General features: G+C 35.7%; 1 protein-coding gene across 1 annotated transcript in view; it reads right to left on the reverse strand.

The window, feature by feature from the left end:
• LOC121379742 (cholesterol transporter ABCA5-like) overlaps positions 1–25,264 on the reverse strand; it is a 61,141-nt gene that overhangs the window by 35,398 nt on the left and 479 nt on the right. Inside the window, exons 2-10 of the mRNA XM_041508391.1 lie at positions 17,239–17,340; positions 15,867–16,210; positions 15,205–15,302; positions 13,562–13,949; positions 12,669–12,784; positions 6,514–6,734; positions 3,632–3,989; positions 2,708–2,855; positions 751–934 (exon numbers count right to left, since the gene is read on the reverse strand). Coding sequence (XP_041364325.1) covers positions 751–934; positions 2,708–2,855; positions 3,632–3,989; positions 6,514–6,734; positions 12,669–12,784; positions 13,562–13,949; positions 15,205–15,302; positions 15,867–16,210; positions 17,239–17,240 — 1,859 coding nt within the window. The 5' untranslated portion in view covers positions 17,241–17,340. The remainder of the gene's footprint in view (positions 1–750; positions 935–2,707; positions 2,856–3,631; positions 3,990–6,513; positions 6,735–12,668; positions 12,785–13,561; positions 13,950–15,204; positions 15,303–15,866; positions 16,211–17,238; positions 17,341–25,264) is intronic.

The raw sequence follows: 25,264 nt of genomic DNA on the forward strand, positions 1-25,264 counted from the left end.
AAAGAAAAGCATAATTCTGAGAGTACTGCTAAAAGAGGACTAACATTTCATTTCATTTCAACTTATTTTCGTGCTTATATCCAATTAAGGTTCAAACATGCTGTCCTGGGCACACACCTCAGCTATCTGTCCAGGGTAGTGGGTTATTTGTTAGTGGTTAGTGATTAGTGAGAGAGAAGAGGGTGTAGTGGTCTTACACCTACCCACTGAGTCGTTATAACTCGCTCTGGGTGGGAGCCGGTACCGGGCTGCCAACACTGTACCTACCAGCCTTATGTCCAATGGCTTATAACCACGACACTACCGAGGCCGGTAGGCCTAACAAACGTTCGTAACTCGATCCTAAGTTCAAAGACCATAACTCTGTTAAAAATGGGTAAATCATCACACAAGACAACTTCATCTGCCACTTGGTAAAGCTACATGGTAAAGCTACATGGTAAAGCTACATGTATAGGCATAATTTTAGCTCAATATCTTGAGGCAGTTTGAAAAACAAAAAATCTGGAAAATCTATATGTGGGACAGACAGACAGACAGACAGACAGACAGACAGACAGGAGGGTGGAGACGAAACCTACATACAACCCACTAGCAAATTTTTATTTGGCTGGGAAAAAATTACGACCACTGTCAGTTTTTGAACAATAATTGAATTGAAATGTGGTTGTAATAATAGAGGAAATACGGTAGTCCTGTCTGGTTCAACCGGTAGTGGACTGATAAATTACATGTAAAGTATAAACTTACCGAAGGCCTATTTTGCTTGCCAGATCTGCAGAAACTGGCTCCAGATGGTCTGCTTCAGCTTGTGCTGTCACGTCGAGTCTCACACCGTCCTCATCTTGCCCATGAATTACCTCAGTCTTCTTTCTCCCACACCAGTAGGATGGCAACAAGCAGAACCATGGCTTATAATGGGGACCATAGTCTCCTATAGGATTCAACAAATTTGTTATATTAGTCAAACATATTTTATTTACAAAAAAACATACACAGTGAAACCCTCTAAACCGGACACCCTAGATACCAAGTAAAAAGTGTTAAGAGGTATCCGGTTTAGAGAGGTTAAGTTATGTACTGATTTTAAAAAACAAGGACCGTAAAAAAAAATGTCCGGTTTTGAGGGAATTCCGTTTACAGAGGGTCCAGTTTTGAGAGGTTTCATGAACTGCACATGTTCGTGTGGTGTATTTTATAAAATTTAAAGTAGTGTGTCCAGCTGTGTGTATATATACATGCAGTGCGAATGAATGAATGAATGAATGTTTAACGACACCCCAGCACAAAAATATACATCAGCTATTGGGTGTCTCAATGCGAATGCTGACACATTGTGTGTGTGTCCAATTATGTGGTTACTAGTATGGTTCGGCATCCACTTGTGTGTTTTTGGACACATTTCCATATACTTTTCCATACCAACCACTACATGATCCGGTCGGCAAAAACATGTCCTCAACTGTATGCCAGACCACACTCGTCACCGGACAAATGGACACAGTCCTATGTTATTTCATTGTGTGGGAATCTAGCCATATCTGCATCTGCATAAACAGAAGTGGACGCTACATGTACCTTAATGTCTGTACATTTGCAAGAATGAATATTTAAGAAGTGCATTTTCATGTTAAGTCTTGTACATTTTCATGTTAAGTCTTGTACATTAGAAGCAAAAACTCTACAAAAAAAAAAAGCTTTTAATAGTCCCAGCTAGTGAATTTTTGGTCTGGGCTAGTGGAAATTATTAACTGTATTAATATAATACATAGGACACTACAGCTAAAGAGGGGCAGGATGTAGCCCAGTGGTAAAGCGTTCACTATGCACGGCCAGTCTAGGATCGATCCCTGTTGGTGGACCCATTGGGCTATTTCTTGTTCCAGCCAGTGCTCCACAACTGGTATGTACTGTCCTGTCTGTGGGATGGTGCATATAAAAGATCCCTTGCTGCTAATCAAAAAGAGTAGCCCATGACATGGTGACAGCGGGTTTCCTCTCTCACTATCTGTGGGGTTCTTAACCATATGTCTGATGCCATATAACCGTCAATAAAATGTGTTGAGTGCGTCGTTAAATAAAACATTTCCTTCCTTCCTACAGCTAAAGCTTCTGTGAGAAGTAGTGATTTTCTCAAACGTATGTCAAACTGTAAATAACATTATTTAGCATGCTCAGTTTCTGGGAGTAGGTTTGTAGCAGGAGTGACCATGTGGTGCGTTACTGAAGGCACAACCTTCCGATATCAAATCTACATGTATGAGTGTAATAATGACTTAAAAATAAAAACCCGAAATGATCTACAAAAGTTCAACAAAAAAGTTTGTTTTGTTTAAAGACTCAACTAGAGCACACTGATTTATTAATCATTGGTTTTTGGATGTCAAACATTTGGTCATTTTGCCATTAGTCTTTGAGAGGAAACCCGCTATATTGTTTTTTTATTGTATTAAGGGATATTTTATATGCACCATCCCACAGACAGCTAGATAGCACATACATGTACCACAGCCTTTGATATACCAGTTGTGGACCACTGGTTTGACTGTGAAATAGCTCAATGGGCCGATACCGGAAGGGTTCGATCGTAGACCAACCACAAATTAAGCAAATGCTTTACCACTGGACTAGGTCCCACCTGGAAAAGTTGAAAACAGAACGATGACCAGTTCACTTTAAATATTATTCCCTGTAATTGATTTCTCACCAGGAATAACGTGGTCAAAGTAGACTGCCAGGATAAGGTACAGAAAGCTGTCAACAACTAACATGACAATGGGTGCATACAGTGGAAAGTCTCCCATCTTGCTATTGGAAAACGTCATTCCTCCTTTAACAACATCCAGAAATATTCCCTGAAAATGCCAAAATATTCATCTTTTAAGAGGGTCTGCATACTTTTGTTTAATTTCTGCAAAGGTTTCAAATAAGACAAGAAAGTATCATGTAATAACAAACAGAATTCAATCCCAAAACAATCCCATTAACAAAACAAAAAAAATTGTAAAAGAAAAAGAAAATCTGTTTTGCCCTTGAGACATTTTCAAGCAGTTAAAATGATTCACACCTAATAATTAAACTAAGTGACAGTTTGTTTTAATTAAGTTGTTTGTATTAGGATAATTCATAACAGTAACAACAATAAAACAATAATGTAAATTCAGTAAGCGACAAAATAAACACAACGTACCCTACCTGATCTATGACTGAGAGCCCAGTCTAAATGTAGCAATCAAACACAACCCTATATGATCTCTGGTCAATGAGAAATACATCTGACTATAGTGATCAAACAGAACCCTACCTGATCTATGGCCAGAGAGAAATCCATCTCTGACTATAGTAATCAAACCCAAGCCTACCTGATCTATGAAAGAGAGCCCAGCCTGACTATAGCAATCAAACAGTACCCTACCTGATCTATGGGCCAGTGAGAAATACATCTGACTATAGTAATCAAACACAACCCTACCTGATCTATGACAGAGAGCCCAGTCTGACTATAGTAATCAAACACAAACCTACCTGATCTATGATAGAAAGCCCAGTGTGACAAAAGTAATCAAACAGAAGCCTACCTGATCTATGACAGAGAGTCCAGTCTGACTGTAGTAATCAAACAGAACCCTACCTGATCTATGGCCAGTGAGAAAGCGACAGGCGACAGCAGACAGAGAGCCCAGCGACCAGCTGGTGAGATGCTGTAGTCGTAGCCGGTGAGGGTGGTCGTCCTCGTCATGCTGACAATAAAGTGCAGCAGGCTGATGATGATGGTGGAGAAACCGGCCACGATTCCTGCAACCTGAGCCTTCTTGAAGAAAGGAGTCATCACAAATGCCAGGTTAATGATCGACACTCCGTACAGGAACATCAGGATGAAAAACATCAACAAGCTGTCCTTGTGAAAAAAGGATGTTGCCATGGCAATGATGACGACAATAACAGTCACAAGGAAGATAACCAACATGTAGACCAGTGCCCATGACAGCCTGAAAAATTAAAGAGAAAAATGTCCTCATGAGTATAAAAAATCTGAACTTTTAAACCTTGAATAGAAGTGACACATTCAAACTACAGGTCCTGGGCCCCGTTCCACGAAGTGATCTTAGCGCTAAGATCGCCATAAATGCATAACTACCTAATGCACTTAAGTTGATCTCAGTGCTAAGATCGCTTCGTGGAATGGGGCTCTGAAGTACATGTACATGTGTATACAAAAGTTGTTATAGTCTTTTTAGTGCATGTTGTGCTCTGTGCATGTGCCAGTGAAAACCTAAACATTCACAATATCACCCAGTATGTATTCATTAACTGGTGGCAATTTTCGGCAATTATTGCATGCATGCTGTTGCCACCACAACTTACTGTTTACTATAATAAATTTATTGCATTCAGCAGATATAGTTGCCCATGTTTTCTCAAACAGCCTCATATATACTTTCAAAGATAATGATGGGTGGCTTTTTTTGTTTAACTACAAGAGCATATATTATTGATTATTTATCATTGGCTATTGGATGTCAAATGTTTGGTAATTTTCACATAGAGAAAACCCGGTTGCAAGTGATCTTTTATATGCACCATTCCACAGACAGGATAACAAATAACATGGCCTTTGATATACCAGTTGTGGTGCACTGGCTGGATCGAGAAATAGCCCTTTTAATCAATGGGCCCACTGACGGGGATCGATCCCAAACTGACCGCAAATCATGAATAACCTGATTATACATTTATCTTATCAACCAGATGGGAATTAGTTCTGAATCTTAAATAAAAATGTACCTACAAGAACTAAAAGAAATATACAAATTAGCATTCTTTATGACACACCTAAAACTTGACAAAGTTGTTCTAGGGTAATTTGTTTTCTAGGAAATGCAAATTAATTTCTAGGAAATGCAAATTAATACCACAAAAAGTACAATGTAATTAAATAATGTTGTTTAATCCAATTTGTTGTGTGATCCAGTCTGATCTGAACCATTAAGGCAGTGCTCCACAACTGGTGTAACAAAGGCTGTGGTATGTACTATCTTGTCTGTGGGATGTTGCATATAAAGATCCCTTGTTGCTAATAGAAAAAGAGTAGCTCATGAAGTGGCGACTTCGGGTTTCCTCTCTCAATATCTGCGTGGTCCTTAACCATATGTATGATGCCATATAACCGTAAATAAAATGTGTTGAGTGCATCGTTAAATAAAACATTTCCTTCCTTCCATCCCAGTCCACCATATCCCAATCCCATCTCATTCCAATCTCTATCTTATTATTTAAATACTTTAGTTTCCTGTTAAATTTGAATGACAAAACGGTAATACATGATCAGAGCAATATCTCTCAACCCCTGCAATTAAGAAAATGCCCATGGCAAAAAAAATATACCATTGATAAACACCCAGAATATAATCTTAAAGGGACATTCCTGAGTTTGCTGCAAGTTTTAAGATGTTATCGACTAATAGAGACTTTGTAACAATTGTAATTACATATCAAATATATTTTTCTGCATAAAATATTAGTGGCTGTATATTAAATGTGTTTCTGATCGTTCTAATATTTGTACTAGGTTAAATTTAATTTTATTTCCTAAAATAAGTTTTTTTCGTACATACGAAATTATTTGAAGACAAAACCCGTTTTGTGCTTCTTACAAATATTACAAATATTAAGACGACCAGAAACACATGGAATATACAGACATTGGTATTCTAAACAAGAAAATATATTTAATATGCAAGTTTAATCGTAGAACTATTTTATTAGTCGGAAACTCAGCAAACTCAGGAATGTCCCTTTAAGGCAAAAAAGTGCTGTAGAGAATTAAAACTCCACGGCATTCTCCACATTGCAGGGGTTGTCTCTGCACAATGCATGCAGAGTCGAATTGGCATTTGACAAAAAAGATGTTGATTCCATTAATCCCTATCTAGTGCCTCAGCTATAGGACAGCCACTCCCAAGGAGATCATATATTGGAGATTTAATCCATCTTGCACTGCCAAAAAGAGGACTGCCACTCATTGACTAGCACTGGACAGAGCTTATATTAAGAGTAGACACAGATGTGGTAACATTCACTCATGAATCACTGTCATAACTGATAATACCTGGTAATTAAGAAACCTCATTTTATTTATTTATTTTGAAACGGCACGTTCAAAATTTTAAAACATTAATAATTGAACTGTGCGTGCGCAAGTTGCCAATTCTTATGGAATGATTTGAATAAGCATCAACATTAATTCTTTCATTTTGCCTTGTCGATGGAATTTAAAACATTGCTTATATATACACACTTAGTTAACTTTAAAAAAGAATTAAGAAGAATGACCACCAAACAATAAGGGCAACATTTAGTCATTTAAAGGGACATTCCGGAGTTTGCTGCATTGTAAGATGTTTCCAAAAAATAAAATATTTCTACTATTAAACTTACATATTACATAACTTTGATGATGGATTAAAAACATTGTTTATACAGTAACTTTAAAAAATAATTAAGAAGAATTACCACCAAACAGAGTCTCTGAGACCCATCATCTTCATTCCTTCTCGAATCTTCTTCTCTTTCTCTGCTACCAGATTGACACACAGAAAGTTGATGAAGAAGGAGTAAGCCAGAACGAAGTAGATAGCCGACCCAATTTGGATGCTTTCAAGACTTTCTGTGAATTTAGCCTTGGGCATCAACTGGACTGAGACCTCTGGCATAGGAAATATTGGCCTAAATTGCTATCAGTCAAAAGAGTGATCAGAACAAAAATAAACATAATTATATGCAGGTTTTTTTTTTTAAATATGCAAGTTAAATAAAGGAAAGAAATGTTTACTAGCACCCATGTTTATTGTTTACTTGACAGCTACTTAGTGGAAATTATTGTTATATACTGTACTTACTGTTTTTCATCAGATTTACCCACTGTCAATACATATATATGAAACATAACACGGCCTTATATATTGATGTACTAGCTAGCACACACCATCCTACAACTATTCCCCCACCCACCCATGCAACCCACTGATATGCAAACACTACTAAAAAGTTAATAGTTTTCCAGATAACGAACAACTCAATTAGTCTTTATTTGTGGAAAATGAGGAAGGGTGAGGAACAAAAGCAAAACCTGTTTTGCAAACAAAACTGAATGAATGACCATTTAATAACAACACTATACATCAGGGTCGTACCTGACCAAAATCCATGGGGTGGCACTAAATTTTATAAATAATTTTTAACATACTATAAAGATTAAACATTTCTATGCTATTACTGGAGATATATATAAAAAAAAAAAAGGACAAGATTCTCAGGGGGGGCAGCTGCCCCCCCTTCCCCCCCGGAGGGTACGGCCCTGTACATGTACATAGCATGTTCTGGAAGACAAGTAGTTATATAGACACGTGTGATCAATTTAGTGACTGTTATTCTGAATCTATCACTGTCCTAAAGTCCAGAACACGATACAGCATGAAGAATAAAACAGGAAAACAAAACAAAGCATAACATACATTTTCTCTGTAATTTGTGCAATGATTGTGATTAATAGGTGAAAATAATAGTCTACAGGTGAAAAACAATCGCCTGCCAAATAAACTTAAAATATAGTGTTTAATGTATACAGTTAAAATTGACCTTCCCAATCTAAATGAAATCAGATCTAATATGTACGACATACCATTAACCTTAGAAGTGTCAATGTTTGAAATTGACAGAATAATTAAGAGGAACTTGCCACTCAAAACACACAGCGCATTATACGTGTACTTTGGGATTATCACTTTCAAAGGCAGCTTCTTTGCTTTCCTTATCTTAAAGGGACATTCCTGACTTTTTTTTCCATTGTAAGATGTTTCCGACTACTAAAAATATTTCTACGATTAAACTTACATATTAAATATATTTTCTTGCTTAAAATATCAGTGTCTGTACATTCAATGTGTTTCTGGTCGTCTTAATATTTGTAAGAAGCCCAAACTGGATTTTGTCTTCAAATAATTTTGTATATATGAAAACAAATATTTTAGAAAAATAAAATGAAATTTAATCTAGTACAAATATTAGAATGACCAGAAACATGTTTAATATACAGCCACTAATATTTTATGAAGAAAACAATATCTGATATATAATTACAATCGTTAAAAAATCTCTGTTAGTCGATAACATCTTAAAAATTGCAGCAAACTCAGGAATTTAATGTCCCTTTTAAAGCATATTGTATAACTACTCAGGTAACAAATTAGTGTCGACAGTACACCAACATTAGGATGACCAATATTAAATTAGATATCACAGGGAAAGAAAGGAGGAAAACAAATTTGTTTAAAGTTATATTAAATGGATGTAAAGTGGTCTACAGAACTGCATGCTTATCAGTTTCTAACATTTGTTTCCAGACTAGAATGTCATAAAATGAATACTGAACCTTGTTAAATTCAAAGTAAATGTTATTTTAACAGTAATTAACCTCCACAGTTGATAGCCAGTAACAGCTATATACACGTAGGCTTCTGAAAATTGTGTGAAAATTTGTTTTGTTCAATGACACAACTAGAACATATTGATTTATTAATCATTGGTTATATTGGATGTCAAACATTTGATAATTCTGACATATTGATTGGAGAGGAAACCCATTTCATTTTTTCATTAGTAGGAAGGGAACTTTTATATGCACTATCCCACAGACAGTATAGCACATATTATACCATGCAGGGCCTTTGGTATATGATATACCAGTCGTGGTGCACTTGCTAGAATGAAAAATATCCCAATGGGTCCACCGATGGGGATCGATCCTAGACCGAACACGCATTAGGAGAGTGCTTTATAACACTGGGCTATGTCCTCCCCTTTCGCTAATCAAAGTCAATGTTATTATGAGAGCAACCTCCACAGTGCTTCTGAAAATTGTGGGGACAGGACGTAGCCCAGTGCCAAGGTGCTCGCTTGATGCATGATCGGTATGAGATCGATCCCTGCTGGTGGGCCCATTGGGCTATTTCTCGTTCCAGCCAGTGCACCACGACTGGTATATCAAAGGTTATGGTATGTGCTACCCTGTCTGTGGGATGGTGCATATAAACGATCCCTTGCTGCTAATCGAAAAGACAAGAGGTTTCCTCTTTCAATATCTGTGTGGTTCTTAACCATATGTCTGATGCCATATAACCGAAAATAAAATGTGTTGAATGCGTCGTTAAATAAAACATTTCTTTCTTTCTGAAAATTGTGTGATTCAAATGAGGGTTTGTCTGTGCATTGCTCCCACAACTATATAGTTTTACATAAACATTTTTTTCTTATTCATGCATTATGTTTAGTACATGATTATGCAACTGATTAAGCCAAATGAAATGTTACCTAAAAAAAATCATGTAACCATCAACGGGTTACACAAATGTTAAATTCTGAGACGTAGTACCTTAAGATCTGATTTCAATGAGATTACCCATCATGCATTTCTGCCAATAAATAATTTCTAAAGAAAATACAACAGAGGAGTGCAGAAAGTTCTATGTAGTCCGCTTAATTGCCAAACGGAAGTCAAAATTCTGATGGATGATAGAGTAATTAAAAAATACAACAAACAGTTCATCAGGCAACCTTATTCTGACTGTATATGCAAATACAACTTTTATTTCCATCTGTATTAATTTGCAAAGCTACATGTATGTCACTATTCTGAATAGTCTACATACACATGTACCTGCTCTAAGCACTGATGATATAAATATGGCACTGTCTATTTTTTATGTACTTTCAATTATCTATAGACCAGGGGTGGGGAAAAATAAAATTGTCAATCGGTCCCACTTGATGTCGTCACTACCGGGGGGGGTAGGAATTTAAAAAAAAAAGAACATATTAAAAACGATATTTGCCAAATAGTTATATTTGTATAGTTTTATCTTGAATCATGAACGCGAAACGATAAACATGAAAACGAAAAAAAAATTTTTTTTTTAATCACATATGATCAGTGAAAACCCCCACAAATTGTATATATTTTACATAATAGAATAAATAATATAAAAAAAGGAATAAAAGTTATGAATTTTAATTCCCATATATGTATAAAAAGTACGAGTATTCAGTACTGTATCCTGAAAATTAATAAAAGATGGCACCGTTGAAGCGTTTGACAGCCTGAGCTAGCACATGTTTAGACAAAGAGAGTAATAACGTCATCACGGATTGGATGAATTTGACCTCCACTGGCTCTTGACATGTAGCTGTTCTGCTTACTCCCACTTGTTAAAAAAAAGGTGGAAACCTTTTGTTAATTTTAAAATCCTTTATAATTATTGGAACAATAAATACATTTATAGATCATTGCATTATATTTTATGCTATTTTAAGCAGTTTGTATTGCCCAAAAGCCTCTTGCTTCAGACAAGGACACTCGACCCGACATAGCTCCGTACATAGGTGTTGACAGGTGTTGATTGTAACGAGTTGCAAATTCTGGGTCCTTTGTTTTAATTGGAGTGTAATACCTTGATGGCTCTCTAAACCAAGAATGGTGTTATCGTTAATGTCCGTGTAATCTCTTGACCGGCTCAGCGACTTTTGACAAATGTCTAGCCTTGTAGCAGTCGACTGACACTACTGTAGGTCCGACTTCAGTGACTGGCGATATACTTAGGCAGACTTTAAAATCACAAACGTCTGAAACACCAGCCATATTGACCACTATTTATTTATTATTTTAAATCATGCACGAGATACCGATGTCTGGGCTGGCCGGTCCACTTGACCGATAGGAATTTGTTCCAATAATAGAAATGGACAGATGCTTCGGACCGACAAGAATGACAAAAGTGGGACCGGCAAACGCGCATTTTTAAAAAATAATTTCGGTCTCAGAGATCGAGAATCGGTCCCAGATCGGGAAAAAAGGGCTTTTCCCCACCTCTGCTATAGACCCTCAATTTTAAACAGATAAAAGAATTTAAAAAAAAGAAAGAAAAAAGTACAATTTATTCTTCTTGTTTCGTCCATTTTAACTCTAGTACACTGAAACCGGACTAATGTCGAAACCAAATAAAAAGCCCAGTATTAAGTGGTATCCAGTTTTGATAGGTGCATATATTAACTACTAATATTTAAAAGGGGACCGTCAAAAACATCTGGTTTCGAGGGAATTCTGGTTTACTGAGTGTCTGGTTTTGCGGGGGATCTATAAAAAGCAAATAAAAGTTGAAAAAAACCCAGAGAGGCATTTTGACAATATGCAGATGCTAGTTCATAGCTCGAAATAGGAAGTAATGCTTTTTTAAATAACATGCCAAGAAAAATATGGCCTGCTAAGAAAACATATCGCCTGCTGGAAATAATTCACCATGTACGGTGTGATCGAGTGCTGGCTTTGGGACAGTGAGTGGAAAATAAGGTCCTGTGAGATGTGTTTTAGAGCATTATAAAATTAAAATGTAACAGAATCACGAACTCAGCTTCAGTTAAACAGAAGAAGAGATGATTGTACATACATACATCTGTCTCTTGAAAAGTGACCTGCAAATCTTTGGTAATTTTAAGCAGGTGAATTTTTGTTTTACAAGCCACTGGCTATTTCAAGTCCTGTACATCGTTTTTGAAGTTTATATTATATAATTAATACATGTATGTGTAATTGGGCTGAAAACTAGTTAGAATTCTGGTGGACAAGTAAATTTTAGCTGGTACTGGTTTGATGGACTATATCGAGTTATTTCTGCACTCCTGAAACCATAAATTTATAAAACCAAGCAGTCAAATTAAAATCAGTTAGTAGTTTAGGAAGAGAATGTGTACGTATTTTACCTGCTGTACAAGTTTCCTTCCAAAAAGCATGCAAACAAAAAACACTCATGCTGGTGAAACAAAGAGAATCCAGTTGCCGTGGAAGTTGGGTGAACTTAAAGCCAGACATTTTCCACCTAAGATTAAATTTTAAAAGCTTTCAATATGTAACACACCTGTCCCACACCAAGACCCACTATTGTTGTTCTTTTTTTACTACAAAAGCATAAACACATGTATAACATTTAGTGAGTCTTCTTGTATTACAAAATCAAATCTTAAATTATAAAAAATAAAAAAAAATAAAATAATAATAACTAAATAAATAAAATAAACAAATTAAACAAATAAATAAATAAAAAAGATCAAAATTAATTAACTGTAGAAAACTTAAATCATTTAACCAATGACATTTTCCTGTATGACATATCAATACTGAGACATTGTTGCTGCCATTTTAGTAGCCACCCATGGCTACAAAATTTGTTAACTGGTAAAATATATACTATTATATAATATTATAAACATTTATGAACAACTCAAATTTCACAAAATATTCAAGTAAAATCATGACAAAACTCCCATATTTAATGTAGGTCCTAATCTAGAACTGAAATAGTAGAAGTGATTTCTCCTTAAATTCCTAGGCTAAAAGGGGAGAAGTTTGAGAGACATAGTTGAAGCGAACATAATTTTATTGGTACATTATTAATGCTTCGTCGAAGTGTGCATTCATTCAGAAAGGTTCTGAATTTTACACACTTGATTCGAATCCTAATATTTCGTTATCAAATACTACATGTACTTCTGATAATTAAATTAACAAAAACAATTAGAGCCATTTTGAACACTGGCTAGAATAGGGCTTGCTAACTCACTCTTATGATTGCAGTATCAACAACATTCTGCAGCCAGACAAAACCAGTTGAGAGATACTTGTTGGCTTGACATTTCATTCCAAAATCAGTTCCATTAGGACTCTTTCGACACTCACCTAGAATGCAAAATCTACATGTACATACAAGTAGCAAAACAAATCAACCTACATGTATGCCATAAACATTATAGATAGGTTTAACGATATCTTGCACATAATTTAAACCACATTTGGTGTTTATGACACTCATTTTAGCACTTGGTCTATAAAAGCAGATGCAGAAAAGCAAACCACACATTATTTCTACCAAATAGCCTTTGAATAATTTCATTTCAATTTATTTTTATGCTTATATCCAATTAAGGTTCGTGTATGCTGTCCTGAGCACACACCTCAGCTATCTGGCCATCTGTTCAGGACAGTAGGTTAGTAATCCAGTACAAACCAGCTTTAATTTTGATCACTTAACCACCAATGACAGTATACCAAACAGAAGCAGCAACAGGCCTTTTATATACAATTTCTCACAGATTTGGCAGCACGTACCCACAACCTTTGATGACATACCAACAATGGGGCACTAATTGGGATGGGAAAACACCTAGCTGATGGATCCACTAAAAAGATCAATTCTATGACTCGTAGCCCATCAGGGTCTACCATCAAGTTGTAATACCATATTGAAAACAGTAAATTCATGTACACAGTCGAAAATGGGCCTAAAATGTTCACTCTATAGACTTTAATAATTTTAATAGACACAAAAATTAAAGAGACTCAAACTGAATAATTTAAAATAAATTATAGAAAACTCACTTAATGTTTACATTTCTTTTGTGCTTATTATTTCGTTGTCAATAAGAAGAAGAAAAAAGAAGACACAAATATACACACCCTGATTCTGTGCTTCAGTAAACATATCACTGATAGAAGGCAGAGACCTATACGGCATCCGAATTGCGTAACTCATATTTGCTCCTTGAAAGCCAAATATAATCCCAGCTGCCACATCGGTCGGGTTTGCTTTGTACCTCTCTTCGGCCGCAGCCTGGCTGGGAAATGTCTCATAGTGAACACCACCAAGAAGGGTTGATATCTCAGTCATCAAACTACCAACCTCTGGTGTGTTAGGTGACACCAACAACATCTTTGAAGTATCGAAGTGAAATCTGTTGCTGGAAAGTGGATTTTCAGGGAAAGAAACAGCTGGAAAGGTTTTAGGTTCTGTTAGTGCCTTTATCATTGCCATCAGTGATACAAAAAAGACTGGGAAAAAGATTTCCTGCAAACACAATGGAAAATGTTTATATTCATATAATGTGTAAACTTATATACTTACAGAACACAAATAATCAGGCATCGAAATAAGTTGAGAACGGTCGTTCAGGTTACCGGGAGGTTACCACATGTAAGAAAAGTCGAGAACGGTGTTTCGTTCTCGATAAAAATTTCAACAAATTGTAGTTTCATTTCCGAACGTAAACCAGGCAATGCATTCCGGACTTCAGCGTTTCATTTTCTTGTAAGGAATTGCATCGATGTTCTCGCACACTTAAGCAATTTCATCAATCCGCATTTAAGCAGCGTCCTCTAGATGAATTTACTTCCTCGTTTCATTTTGTTGTACAAAATTGCACCGATGTTCGTGTGCACTTGTGCAATTGCAAAGCAATTTCATCAATCCACGTTTTCATTTACTTCCAGATTTTATTACTCGTACCGATGTTCACGTGCACCGTACAATTTAAGAACGTCCACTTTAAAAGTAGTAGTAACAGGAATTAAATTCTAACTTTCATATAGTTGTGGTAACCTATAGGTGACCAGGCTATATTTTGTGGTAACCTGTAAATGGGTTACCAGACATAATGCTTATTTCGATGCCTGAATAATGATGTTTTTTTTCTATAACAAGCATTATGAGATTGAGTACTACTAAAGCAATAAATATCCCCTACCATGCAGGCCCAACAAATATTTGTGCTTCCTAAGTTCAAGGGTTATAAATCTGTGAAAAATGGATAAATCGCCATGAAAGTCAAGCTTGATCTGTAATAGAACATGATAAAGCTATTATACAAAATTTCAGCTCGTTATCTTGAGGCACTGCAAAAACTATTTTTGGAAAACAAATGTCTTACATACATGTATAAGTTCAAGAATAGGTCAATCTCTGGTTGGACCGAAAGGGAACTAATAATAATAATAAAAAGTAGCATTCATCAAGGAGAAACAACAAACCAAATTTTATTGTTCTTTTAAAAATATAAATAATATTTAATAAAGACAAGTAAATTATGGAAATGGATATTTTACTGTGGAATGGTCCAAATTTATATCACAGTTGCTTACAGAACTAATTTTAAAATGTTAGTCTTAACTGGAAGATGAATTTTAAGAATCTAAGAAATCATTATTTGGTAATTAAATAAAATGTCTTTAAATATGCACACGAACACTCAGTACTAATCAAGATGGAATCCTGGTTGAATAGATCTATAATAAATAAATTAAAATGGAAATTATTAAATTTAAACCTGCAAACACTGTTTCATATTTCTCTTCTTCAGAAGGATGTTACGCCAAAGCATGGCTTTCAGTTGACACCAAAACGAGGCTTTCACTGTGGAATTTTCTGGGGGGAAAAAGCACAAAGCAATGTTATGTTAAATATGATAGAGGTTCCAATTTGATAAAACAAAATATCAATGTACGTGTGTACATGTATATATACTGTATATATATATATATCTAAGGGCATACCCTTTTTATTACATGTAGTTGTTTCACTTATCTAAAGATATAAATTGTCTCTCCCAATGTGAAATATGACTTTTGAGGTGTCACTAAAACACATTGATTTATTAATTATCAACTATTTGATGTCATACATTTGGTAATTTTGAAATATAGTCTTATAGAATGGAAACCTGCTACATTTTTTGTATTAGTAGCAAGGGATTAATTATATTCACCATCCCACAGACAGGATAACACATACCACCGCCTTTGATAAACCAGTCATGGTGCACTGGCTGGATCCCCGTCATGGACAGAACTCTCTGGCAAAGTCAGAGGTTGTGCCCATGACAGGTTACCCACACCCACTGGCTGGAACATAATTGAAAAAATTACCCGTCTTAAAAGTTTGTTTTTGTATGCTCTCTTTAGTGACTGCTTAACGCAGGTTTGACTGTACCTGTATGTGTTTTGTTGGCTTTCTTGATGAAAACAGCTGTTTCATCTACACTGGCCACATTGTTGACAATGTCTCTGTCATTCATCTCCTCATCTTCTCCACCTTCATATCCAGTTTTGGCCTTATCTTGTTCTGGAACGCTGCTGTCAATATTTCCACATTCTTCATTTCCAGAGCTTCTGTTATTATGTCCATTTTGTCTATCCCCAGAATGGCTTTCATGGTGTCCGTCCACACCGCTGCCGTCATGGTCTCCATCACCAACTACATCACTACTGTATTCATGAGAGACATCATTCACACAGGGTAACACAGCACTGTTAGGACGGTCACCAACTGAAGACCTACAGATAAACATATAGAAATACATTCTGAACAATTAAAAATTTCAGTTTTGTTCAATGCAATAACTGCAGTTTTATTTGTTGATTATTTGCTGTCCTACAAATGTACATGTATATTAAATTGTTTAGCAATTGGGCCAAAAAAGAATGATGCAAAGATTTCCCGATTTGGAACATTTCGGCTAGTACATGTACTTCTCAAAGATATAATATTCAAAATCAATCATAACTTCCTGATCACTGCCAAGTCTGATTGTATATGAACAATTAAAATATTGCCTTTAAGATAACAGTAAACATAAGCTAATTTGTTCAAAAAGCAGCAAGGGATCTTTTGTATTAACTATACACAACAGCCTTCGAAAGAAAGAAAGAAGTGTTTTATTTAACGACGCACTCAACACATTTTATTTACGGTTATATGGCATCAGACATATGGTTAAGGACCACACAGATTTTGAGAGGAAACCCGCTGTCGCCACTACATGGGCTACTCTTCCGATTGGCAGCAAGGGATCTTTTATTTGCGCTTCCCACAGGCAGGATAGCACAAACCATGGCCTTTGTTGAACCAGTTATGGATCACTGGTCGGTGCAAGTGGTTTACACCTACCCATTGAGCCTTGTGGAGCATTCACTCAGGATTTGGAGTCGGTATCTGGATTAAAAATCCCATGCCTCGTCTGGGATCCGAACCCAGTACCTACCAGCCTGTAGACCAATGGCCTGCCACGACGCCACCGAGGCCGGTAAACAACAGCCTTCGATCTATGCCTTCAGATGTTTCAGTCATGGGGCACTGGCTGAAATGCGCATGCACACACACACACACACACATACACAAGGCTTCTGTTGTAGTATATCAAGTACATGTACTTGTTAAAACTTGCTTTGTTGGCCTGCCTTCTGGCCATAATATTCGAGGACAAATGGCCTTGCCCTTTCATTTGTCTTGAATTCCGAGGCCTAATGTTCTGTACTGATATTTAAAACTGAACTGAAAAACTGGACTCTTCTGTAAAGCTTACATATTGCTTGATCTGGACAGGTCTCATTCACATTTTAGACACCCTTCAAGTTTTACTTCTATTTATTCTGCACCACATCACAGTTTTGTCTTATACATTGTCCTGAAACAAACAAATCTGATATTACTAACACATTCTTTACATACGTGTATTTAACAATTATGTCACAGGGATCCTTTAATACCCGTAACTGAATGAAACACGATAGTCCAAATATCTCTCCTAACTGTATATCTATTAGATCTCTCTGTAACGGGCGGTTATACCCTAATGTGGCTCGTCTAGGTATGATCAGAGGTAAGATCTTATATAAAGTATATATTATTATAGCACGTTTAGTTCACTAGAAAACACAACAAAAACACAATACACTTTGGAATCTGTATTAACCTACGCTGACAAATGTACTGCCGCAGTAGTTAATTAATAACAACAATAATAACAACCCAGAACTGATCACTTAATTAGTTAATCTCTAGGTGTCTAGTTTACACAATATGCTAATCACTTCACCGTGACACAGCACCCACACGTGTTATAATTGAGAAACGCTGCCAGGGGAACTTAATTAATAAAGGAATTACAACTCTATAACTAACTGGTTAATTTTTAATTAACCCTTACTACTCGTTCAGTAACGTGTGATAATTGAGGAACGCTGCCAGGGGAACTTAATTAATAAAGGAATTACAACTCTATTCCTAACTGGTTAATTTTTAATTAAACCTTAACTACTCATTCAGTAACCTTGTAACACAGAATTAATACTGGTACCTATCACAATAAAGACAATAACCTACAGTTTACCTACTGCAGGTCCTCTAGGATGACTGGCTAAGCTTTATATTACCAAATACTCGTATAATGTTAGAACAATAAGTCTACGATTTACTTCGTCAGATGACCAAAGACACTGTCTAAAGAATATTGGTATAATACAGTATTAAAATATTAAAAGTCACATCAATCACATCAAGGTTATACAACAGAGCAGAAAAAATATATAATTACCACGTCCGGGCTGAACTCATATATTTCATTCAGTGGACGACGTCCGTTTCCCCTGCAGCCTTCCTATGGTTCTTTCGATATCTCAAAAAAACTAGCTATTTATTATAAAATCAGAATATCGCCTGGGGGTACAAGGCGGTCCTCCCCCTATCAAGTGATATATCCCCAACTCCCAGAGACGCATTTTTCTCTTTGATCGCCAGACTTACTGACGCCTTGGTCGCCAAAATCACGGTCGTCGAAACCGCACTCGAAGAGGTATTACGTAACTACTGGCCACATGGCCTCCGCACCTGGCGGGGTGTGTATTAGAAAGTACAGCTCGAGGACCGTCACGCAGAGGTATCACGTAACAAGTTGCCCACCTGGGCTAAATGCAATTTGGAACTGCACACGGCCCTCTAACACAATTAATATCGCCACAGGCGAAAACAAAATTAAGAGCATGTACCGTCACACACCCCCACCTCAAAAAGGATATTTCCTCTACTCTAGGAATAGGGAAATATACTACATTAAAACGAAAAGGTGCGTTAACGACGCATACGGGCATTTACATGTATAACACATGTAATAATAAGGTGACTACCAGTAATCACACCGAGTCTCTGAGTCCCTGGTATACAAATAAAATATATAAAAACAAAACAGAAATCAAGAATGTCAACACATTATCATAACGTTCAACTTCGGGACAGGGCATCAGCGATTACATTGGATGTGCCCTTGGTATGTTCAATGGTAATTGGGTATTCCTGCAGAAGAAGACTCCATCTCAAAACTCTCTGGTTGGAGGCTTTCATTAGGATGGTCCAGTCCGTCTTCGTCTTCTTGGAACAGCACAGCTCCAGCTCCCACGTCACTGGCATCCATGGGAGACGAGTAGCACATCTGATTGAGACGGTTGAATGACTTCTCGCATTCACCTGACCAATGGAACTTCGTTTCCTTCTTTTTCAGCGTCGCACGTTTTTCAGGTTTTCTCCGATAGGCATGCTGTTGAATCGGTGTAGCGTTGGGTTCCAAGCGCACATCCTGGCTTAAGGTACTGGTAACCGTTGGAAGGTTCTGACAAATGGAAACATTATCTTGTTTCAACGTAGTCAACTTTGCTCAGTGGGGGTTCAAGTCTGCTAGAATCTGGCTGTTGGTTAGTTTTTTCTCTGCAGTCTTGACGTCATCACAGGAAATTGAGTGACTCTCAATTTGGACAGGTAGCACTGGAACTATCGGCAGTCTGTCAAAATAACCTTTTAGCAAATTGATGTGACAATACCTACTTTTCCTAACCCTATCAGGAGTGTTTATCACATACCCTGTCTCATTAACCCGTTTGTGCACACGGCCCTCTAACACAATTAATATCGCCACAGGCGAAAACAAAATTAAGAGCATGTACCGTCACAAATTAACTCAAGTTTTTGTGGGACACCCTAATCTGAATGATGAATGACAGTGAATGACGAATGACAAAGACAAATAACAACAATGAATGCTCCCTTCTTACAAACTGAATGACAGTCTTGGAAGGGCTAATGATTTGTTTATGTGTGTATATATGACTGTGTGTGTATTATAGCTTTCTTATCTTACAGTTTTTGGAGTTGGACATGCTGTGCAGTAATATTTCAGATAATTAGAAAATAACTCACAGCACTTTTGTCATATTACGTTTTAGAAATGGAATAACAACACTATAATTTAATCGGAATAATAGACAATTTAGCAGTTAAAATAAACTTTTTATACCACTAGTTCTGATAATGATAACAAATGCAGTAAAGTATTCATATAACAAACATGCTTATACCGAGCTACCTGTTATAACAAACTAATTCTGAAGTCTCGCTTATTTCTTATGTATTATAATAAGCATGTTTATAACAAACTACTGATATAATAAACCAATGAACCTGGTTCCTTGCAGTTTGTTATAAGAGTACTCTACTGTAAGTAGTAAAAACCTAAGAAATAAACAAATTCTACTAGGCTTCAGGATACCTTAAGTATTGAGCATTTTAGATTGAGCTAGAGGACTATTGACAATTTTAATCCCTGTAGACTTGGAAGAACACTGTACTAATGCATGCAACTGAATCACTAGAAAAATAGTTAACATAGGATTTATCACATCACTTCAGAAGTGGAATGACAAGACCTTTAAGAACAGTGTACAAATGCTATTAATTGAAGGACACATAAAGTAGCCCAATATTATCTTTCATATCATTTTAGAAATGGAATGACATCATGGAAGGACTCATAATGGACTCTCAAATGGCTTAAAATCAAAGAGAGAATTGACTTTAGAACCTGCCAGTTTGTCTACAAAGTCCTCAACAAACTATCTCCATCATATCTAGAAACAATGTTTCAAACAACTTCAGAAATTCACTCCTTAAATCTGAGGTCAACTCAACATAATCACCTTTATGAATTAAAACCAAGAACAGAATTTTATCGCCATAGTTTTTCATGCAGGGGAGCTAAACTGTGGAACACACTACCTTCAAAGATAAAATATTCTCAATCCCTCGCCTCATTCAAATCCAGTTATTTTAAGCACTATTCAAATAATAATCAATTTTAAGATATACCTTTGTTGTTGATTTTGTGTTTGTTAAAATAATTATGATGTATTGAGTTATCACTGACTCAAGTTTCTTAACAAATTGATTTAAATATTATTTATATATTCATAATATGTGCTATTCTTCCTCATGCTATACATATTACATGTATGTTGTTGATGTTTCTTTGAATGTATGTATGTATAATATCATGTATAGATTAGAGAGGGCCTCATGGGAGACCAGTCACCTTGTACTGAATGTGTTTACCCTCTGAAAATAAAGAATTTTATTATTATTATTATTATTATTATAATTTATGTGCATGTACATGTATGTCTGTGTGTATATTGTATCTTAGTTCCTCTACAGTTTAATGTGTTCTCAGAATCCCAAATGCAGTACACTAATAATACTAATATTTCAGGAACATTGCAATTACGTTAAAACTGATCCATGCATCACGATATTCAATATGACAGTATGAAACACAATGGGGTTTTTCATATCATGATACAAACAATATTTCTTATTTCGTGTGGATGGATTGACAATGTGGAAGGATGATCATCAGAAAACCATTTTTGTAGCAGGACAATTGTCAAACCAAACAACCAAAGTTTAAAAAAAAGAACATCACACACATTGAATTAAAAAAGGCGGTTTATTTTTTAAACAACTTTATGTTAAAACTGAACAAAATAATGAATACAACAAAATTCCAATCAAAGGTGGGCATTAGAGTACTGCCACTAATATATTTCTTTGCTCTGCAAGACAACACTAATTTTCTTAAAGAAAAATTTAAAGCTATAAACATTAAATAAATATATATGCTACAGGAAATATGTATTATCAGGAAATAAGTATCATTACTGAAACATTCAGGAAATACATGTATGTCTGAAAATTCCAGGAATTATACATATTTCCTGAAATCTGATGGTGAAAGTTATACATATTTCCTGAAATCATTCTCACAGGTCATGAAGAGTAAACCAATAGTAATTAAAGAGCAGTTTGCATCAAGTTTGGCATGAAATGACAACAGAAATATGTTTCTAAATATATTTTTTATTGAAACATTTAAAAACGGAAACATGCATATAGCCATATTTATATTTCAACACAGCACATATCGGAATGTCTAGTGTCTTGTTTAGTGCATGTTCTTATTCAGGAAGGAGTGAATTGCTAGGAGTTTATTTGTATATACAATGTATATAGCAGTGTTGAGTGACACAACGAGTTGCACTGCATATGTATAATTCCTGGAATTTTCAGGAATTACACATAGTTCCTGAAATTTTCAGGAATTATACATATTTCCTGATAATACATATTTCCTGTAATATATGATTATATACTGACAAAATGTTCAGTTATTGGTGTTACAGTAGTGACATTGAAGTAATAATTCAATGTCAACGCATGATGAAGTTGCTGCAGGGAGAAAACCAATGGTCTGCATATACAAAGGAGGAGTAGATGACAATCTGAATGCATTGAGGTTGCAATGATTTCAGGTGCTAGTGACCCTGAGTAAAACTTCAATACATCCATGCAATCTTCCACTGAAATCATTATAGGAGTTTGTGGAAACCATGAAGTCAACAGAAGAAGATGAAAATGGCAATGTCGACTTGGATGCATGAGTTGGTTATATATGTGAACATATTTAGGCCAAGATTTTATGCTAGGTGATTTTACCCTCGGCACCCTCTGGCAGAAACCCAGACTTTGTTATCATGTATATGTTGCTAATTATATAGTGCATGCTAATGTAATATGGGTCTGGGGTATTATATTCACTAGCAATTAATTATTTTTGTAAGACACACATGTCAGAAGACACACCGGATTTGATAGGCCCTAAGTTGGCCACTGGGAATCAGCATTTATGGGTTAGGGTACTCATCCCACACCAATATATAGGTATATAACAATTCATTTTACCACTTTAAAAATAGTTTCTTGTGAAATATTATCCTGGAAAACCATGATATAAACAAGTTAGCAAATAGTATGATTATTTACCAAAATGTTGATAATAAATGATCGGACGAAAGCTCACAAAGTGATAATTTCCAACCCTGAATAAAAACATGTTCCACCGAATATAAAAAGTTACATTTTTGTTATGTCACATAGCCGTGACATAGGTTACTCTAATGAACCGAAAATACCATGAATGATTTACTATTGCAATTTGTCCTGGGTCAAACTGTAATTTGACTGGGCTACTCATTTGTCTGTCTATCAGACCTACCGGTACAAAGTGGAATTCCAGTCTCTTTATATATAGCAACAAAGTTCATGATTTTCTAATGAACATCACTGCATGGCAAAAATTCTATGTTATTATATGCATTTGTTCTATTGTTGCCAGTTCAAAACAGAAGATGAAAGAATGACTCCACACATCAATTGTTCTGATGGTCATTTTTATTGACAACATTATGGTTACATGTAAAATACTATTTTTCTAATGATTCAGTTGTATGCATTTGTATAGTTCTTCCAAGTCTATCAACCGGCCTCAGTGGCGTCGTGGTAGGCCATCGGTCTACAGGCTGGTAGGTACTGAATTCGGATCCCAGTCGAGGCATAATGGATTTTTAATCCAGATACCGACTCCAAACCCTGAGTGAGTGCTCCGCAAGGCTCAAGTCAATGGGTAGGTGTAAACCACTTGCACCGACCAGTGATCCATAACTGCCTGTAGGAAGTGCAAATAAAAGATCCCTTGCTGCTAATCAAAAAGAGTAGCCCATGTAGTGGCGACAGCAGGTTTCCTCTCAAAATCTGTGTGGTCCTTAACCATATGTCTGACGCCATATAACCGTAAATAAAATGTGTTGAATGCGTCGTTAAATAAAACATTTCTTTCTTTTCCAAATCTATCATTCATACTAAATTATAGTGTTGTCATTCAATTTCTATAATAATATGACACTGACAGATGCTGTTAGCTATTTTCCATTTTCCTGAAATATTAAGCATGCATGTGAGACTCCTAACAATGTAGGGTAAGAAAGATATAATATATACATATACACCAACAAATTATTAGCCCTTCCAATACTGTCATTCTGTTTGTCATTCCATTTCTAAAAGTGATATGATAGATACTGTTAAACTTGTATGTGTACTTCAATATCAGCATTTATACATTGTTCTTACTATAGTCTGTCATTCCAGCTCTGAAGTGATGTGATAGACCATGTTACCTATCTAGTGATTCAGTTGTATGCATTTTTACAGAGTTCTTCCAAGCCTATCACTCAGATTAAAGTTATGTATATTACATTAAAATAATACAAAGGGAAGTAATATTAAATACATGGGTAGATTTATATACACACACCAAAACTATTAGCCCTTCCAAGTAATATTTTGTTTTACAATTCCATTTCTGAATGTAATGACAGATACTATGGATACATATTTTAAATTTTCTTAAATATTATTAGTGCATAGTATTTGGGACTATGCAAACAAATTAAGTCAATAAACTGTGTATGCACAAAAAATAACTGTTCCAAGAAAAAAGACTGTCATTCTGTTTGTCATTCCATTTCTGAAACCAAGCACATTAAACTGTAGCGGAAATCAGATACAAAATTGTAGCGGAAATCAGATACAATATACACACAGAAACACATTTTTAGTCCTTCCACAACTGTCATTCCATTTCTAAAATGATATCATAGATACTGTTCTAACTCTAACCCTAATCCTAACCCTAGCTCTAATCCATATATCCATTTTATTTTTGTTTTTGGGGGAGGGGTAACGGTCGCATATTTTACCTAAGTGGATAACTGTTTGAGTTTCAAGACTGTCATTCTGTTTGTCATTCCATTTCTGAAAGTTATATTGTGTGTGCTTTTTTCTTCCTAGTCAGTCTTTCAGTATAAATTAGGCTTCTGTCATTCCCTTTCTAAAGAGCTATGACATGATACTAGTATATGCATATATATGCATTCCATATATAATATTATAATAATTATTCACATAAATGATGCATTGTCAATATTTCCGTCTGTCATTCAGTTTGTAAGAAGGGAGCATTCATTGTTGATGTTTGTCTTTGTCATTCGCCATTCACTGTCATTCAGTTTAGGGTATCCCAGTTTTTATATATATATTTTTTTCTTACACATATAGGCCTATATGTAAGCCAGGTAATTGCAAATGTCATCTAATTACATTTTTGCCCAGATACATTCTTTAAATAGGTTGCACCATGGTTTTAAATACGTATGGATTAATATTAATATTGAGAACGATTGCACGTACAGAACCCGGAAGTAGCCTAAACAATGACGAGTGGAATCTTGTGGTATTCCGAAAATGAAAAGTTGAATGTATTATCATGCAAGTGTAATTAATGATATTGTCATGCACTGTTGGCATGTTGAATATTTTATAAAAAGTTCTGG

Source organism: Gigantopelta aegis, chromosome 8, assembly GCF_016097555.1.
Source record: "Gigantopelta aegis isolate Gae_Host chromosome 8, Gae_host_genome, whole genome shotgun sequence".
NCBI classification, from domain to species: Eukaryota; Metazoa; Mollusca; class Gastropoda; order Neomphalida; family Peltospiridae; genus Gigantopelta; species Gigantopelta aegis.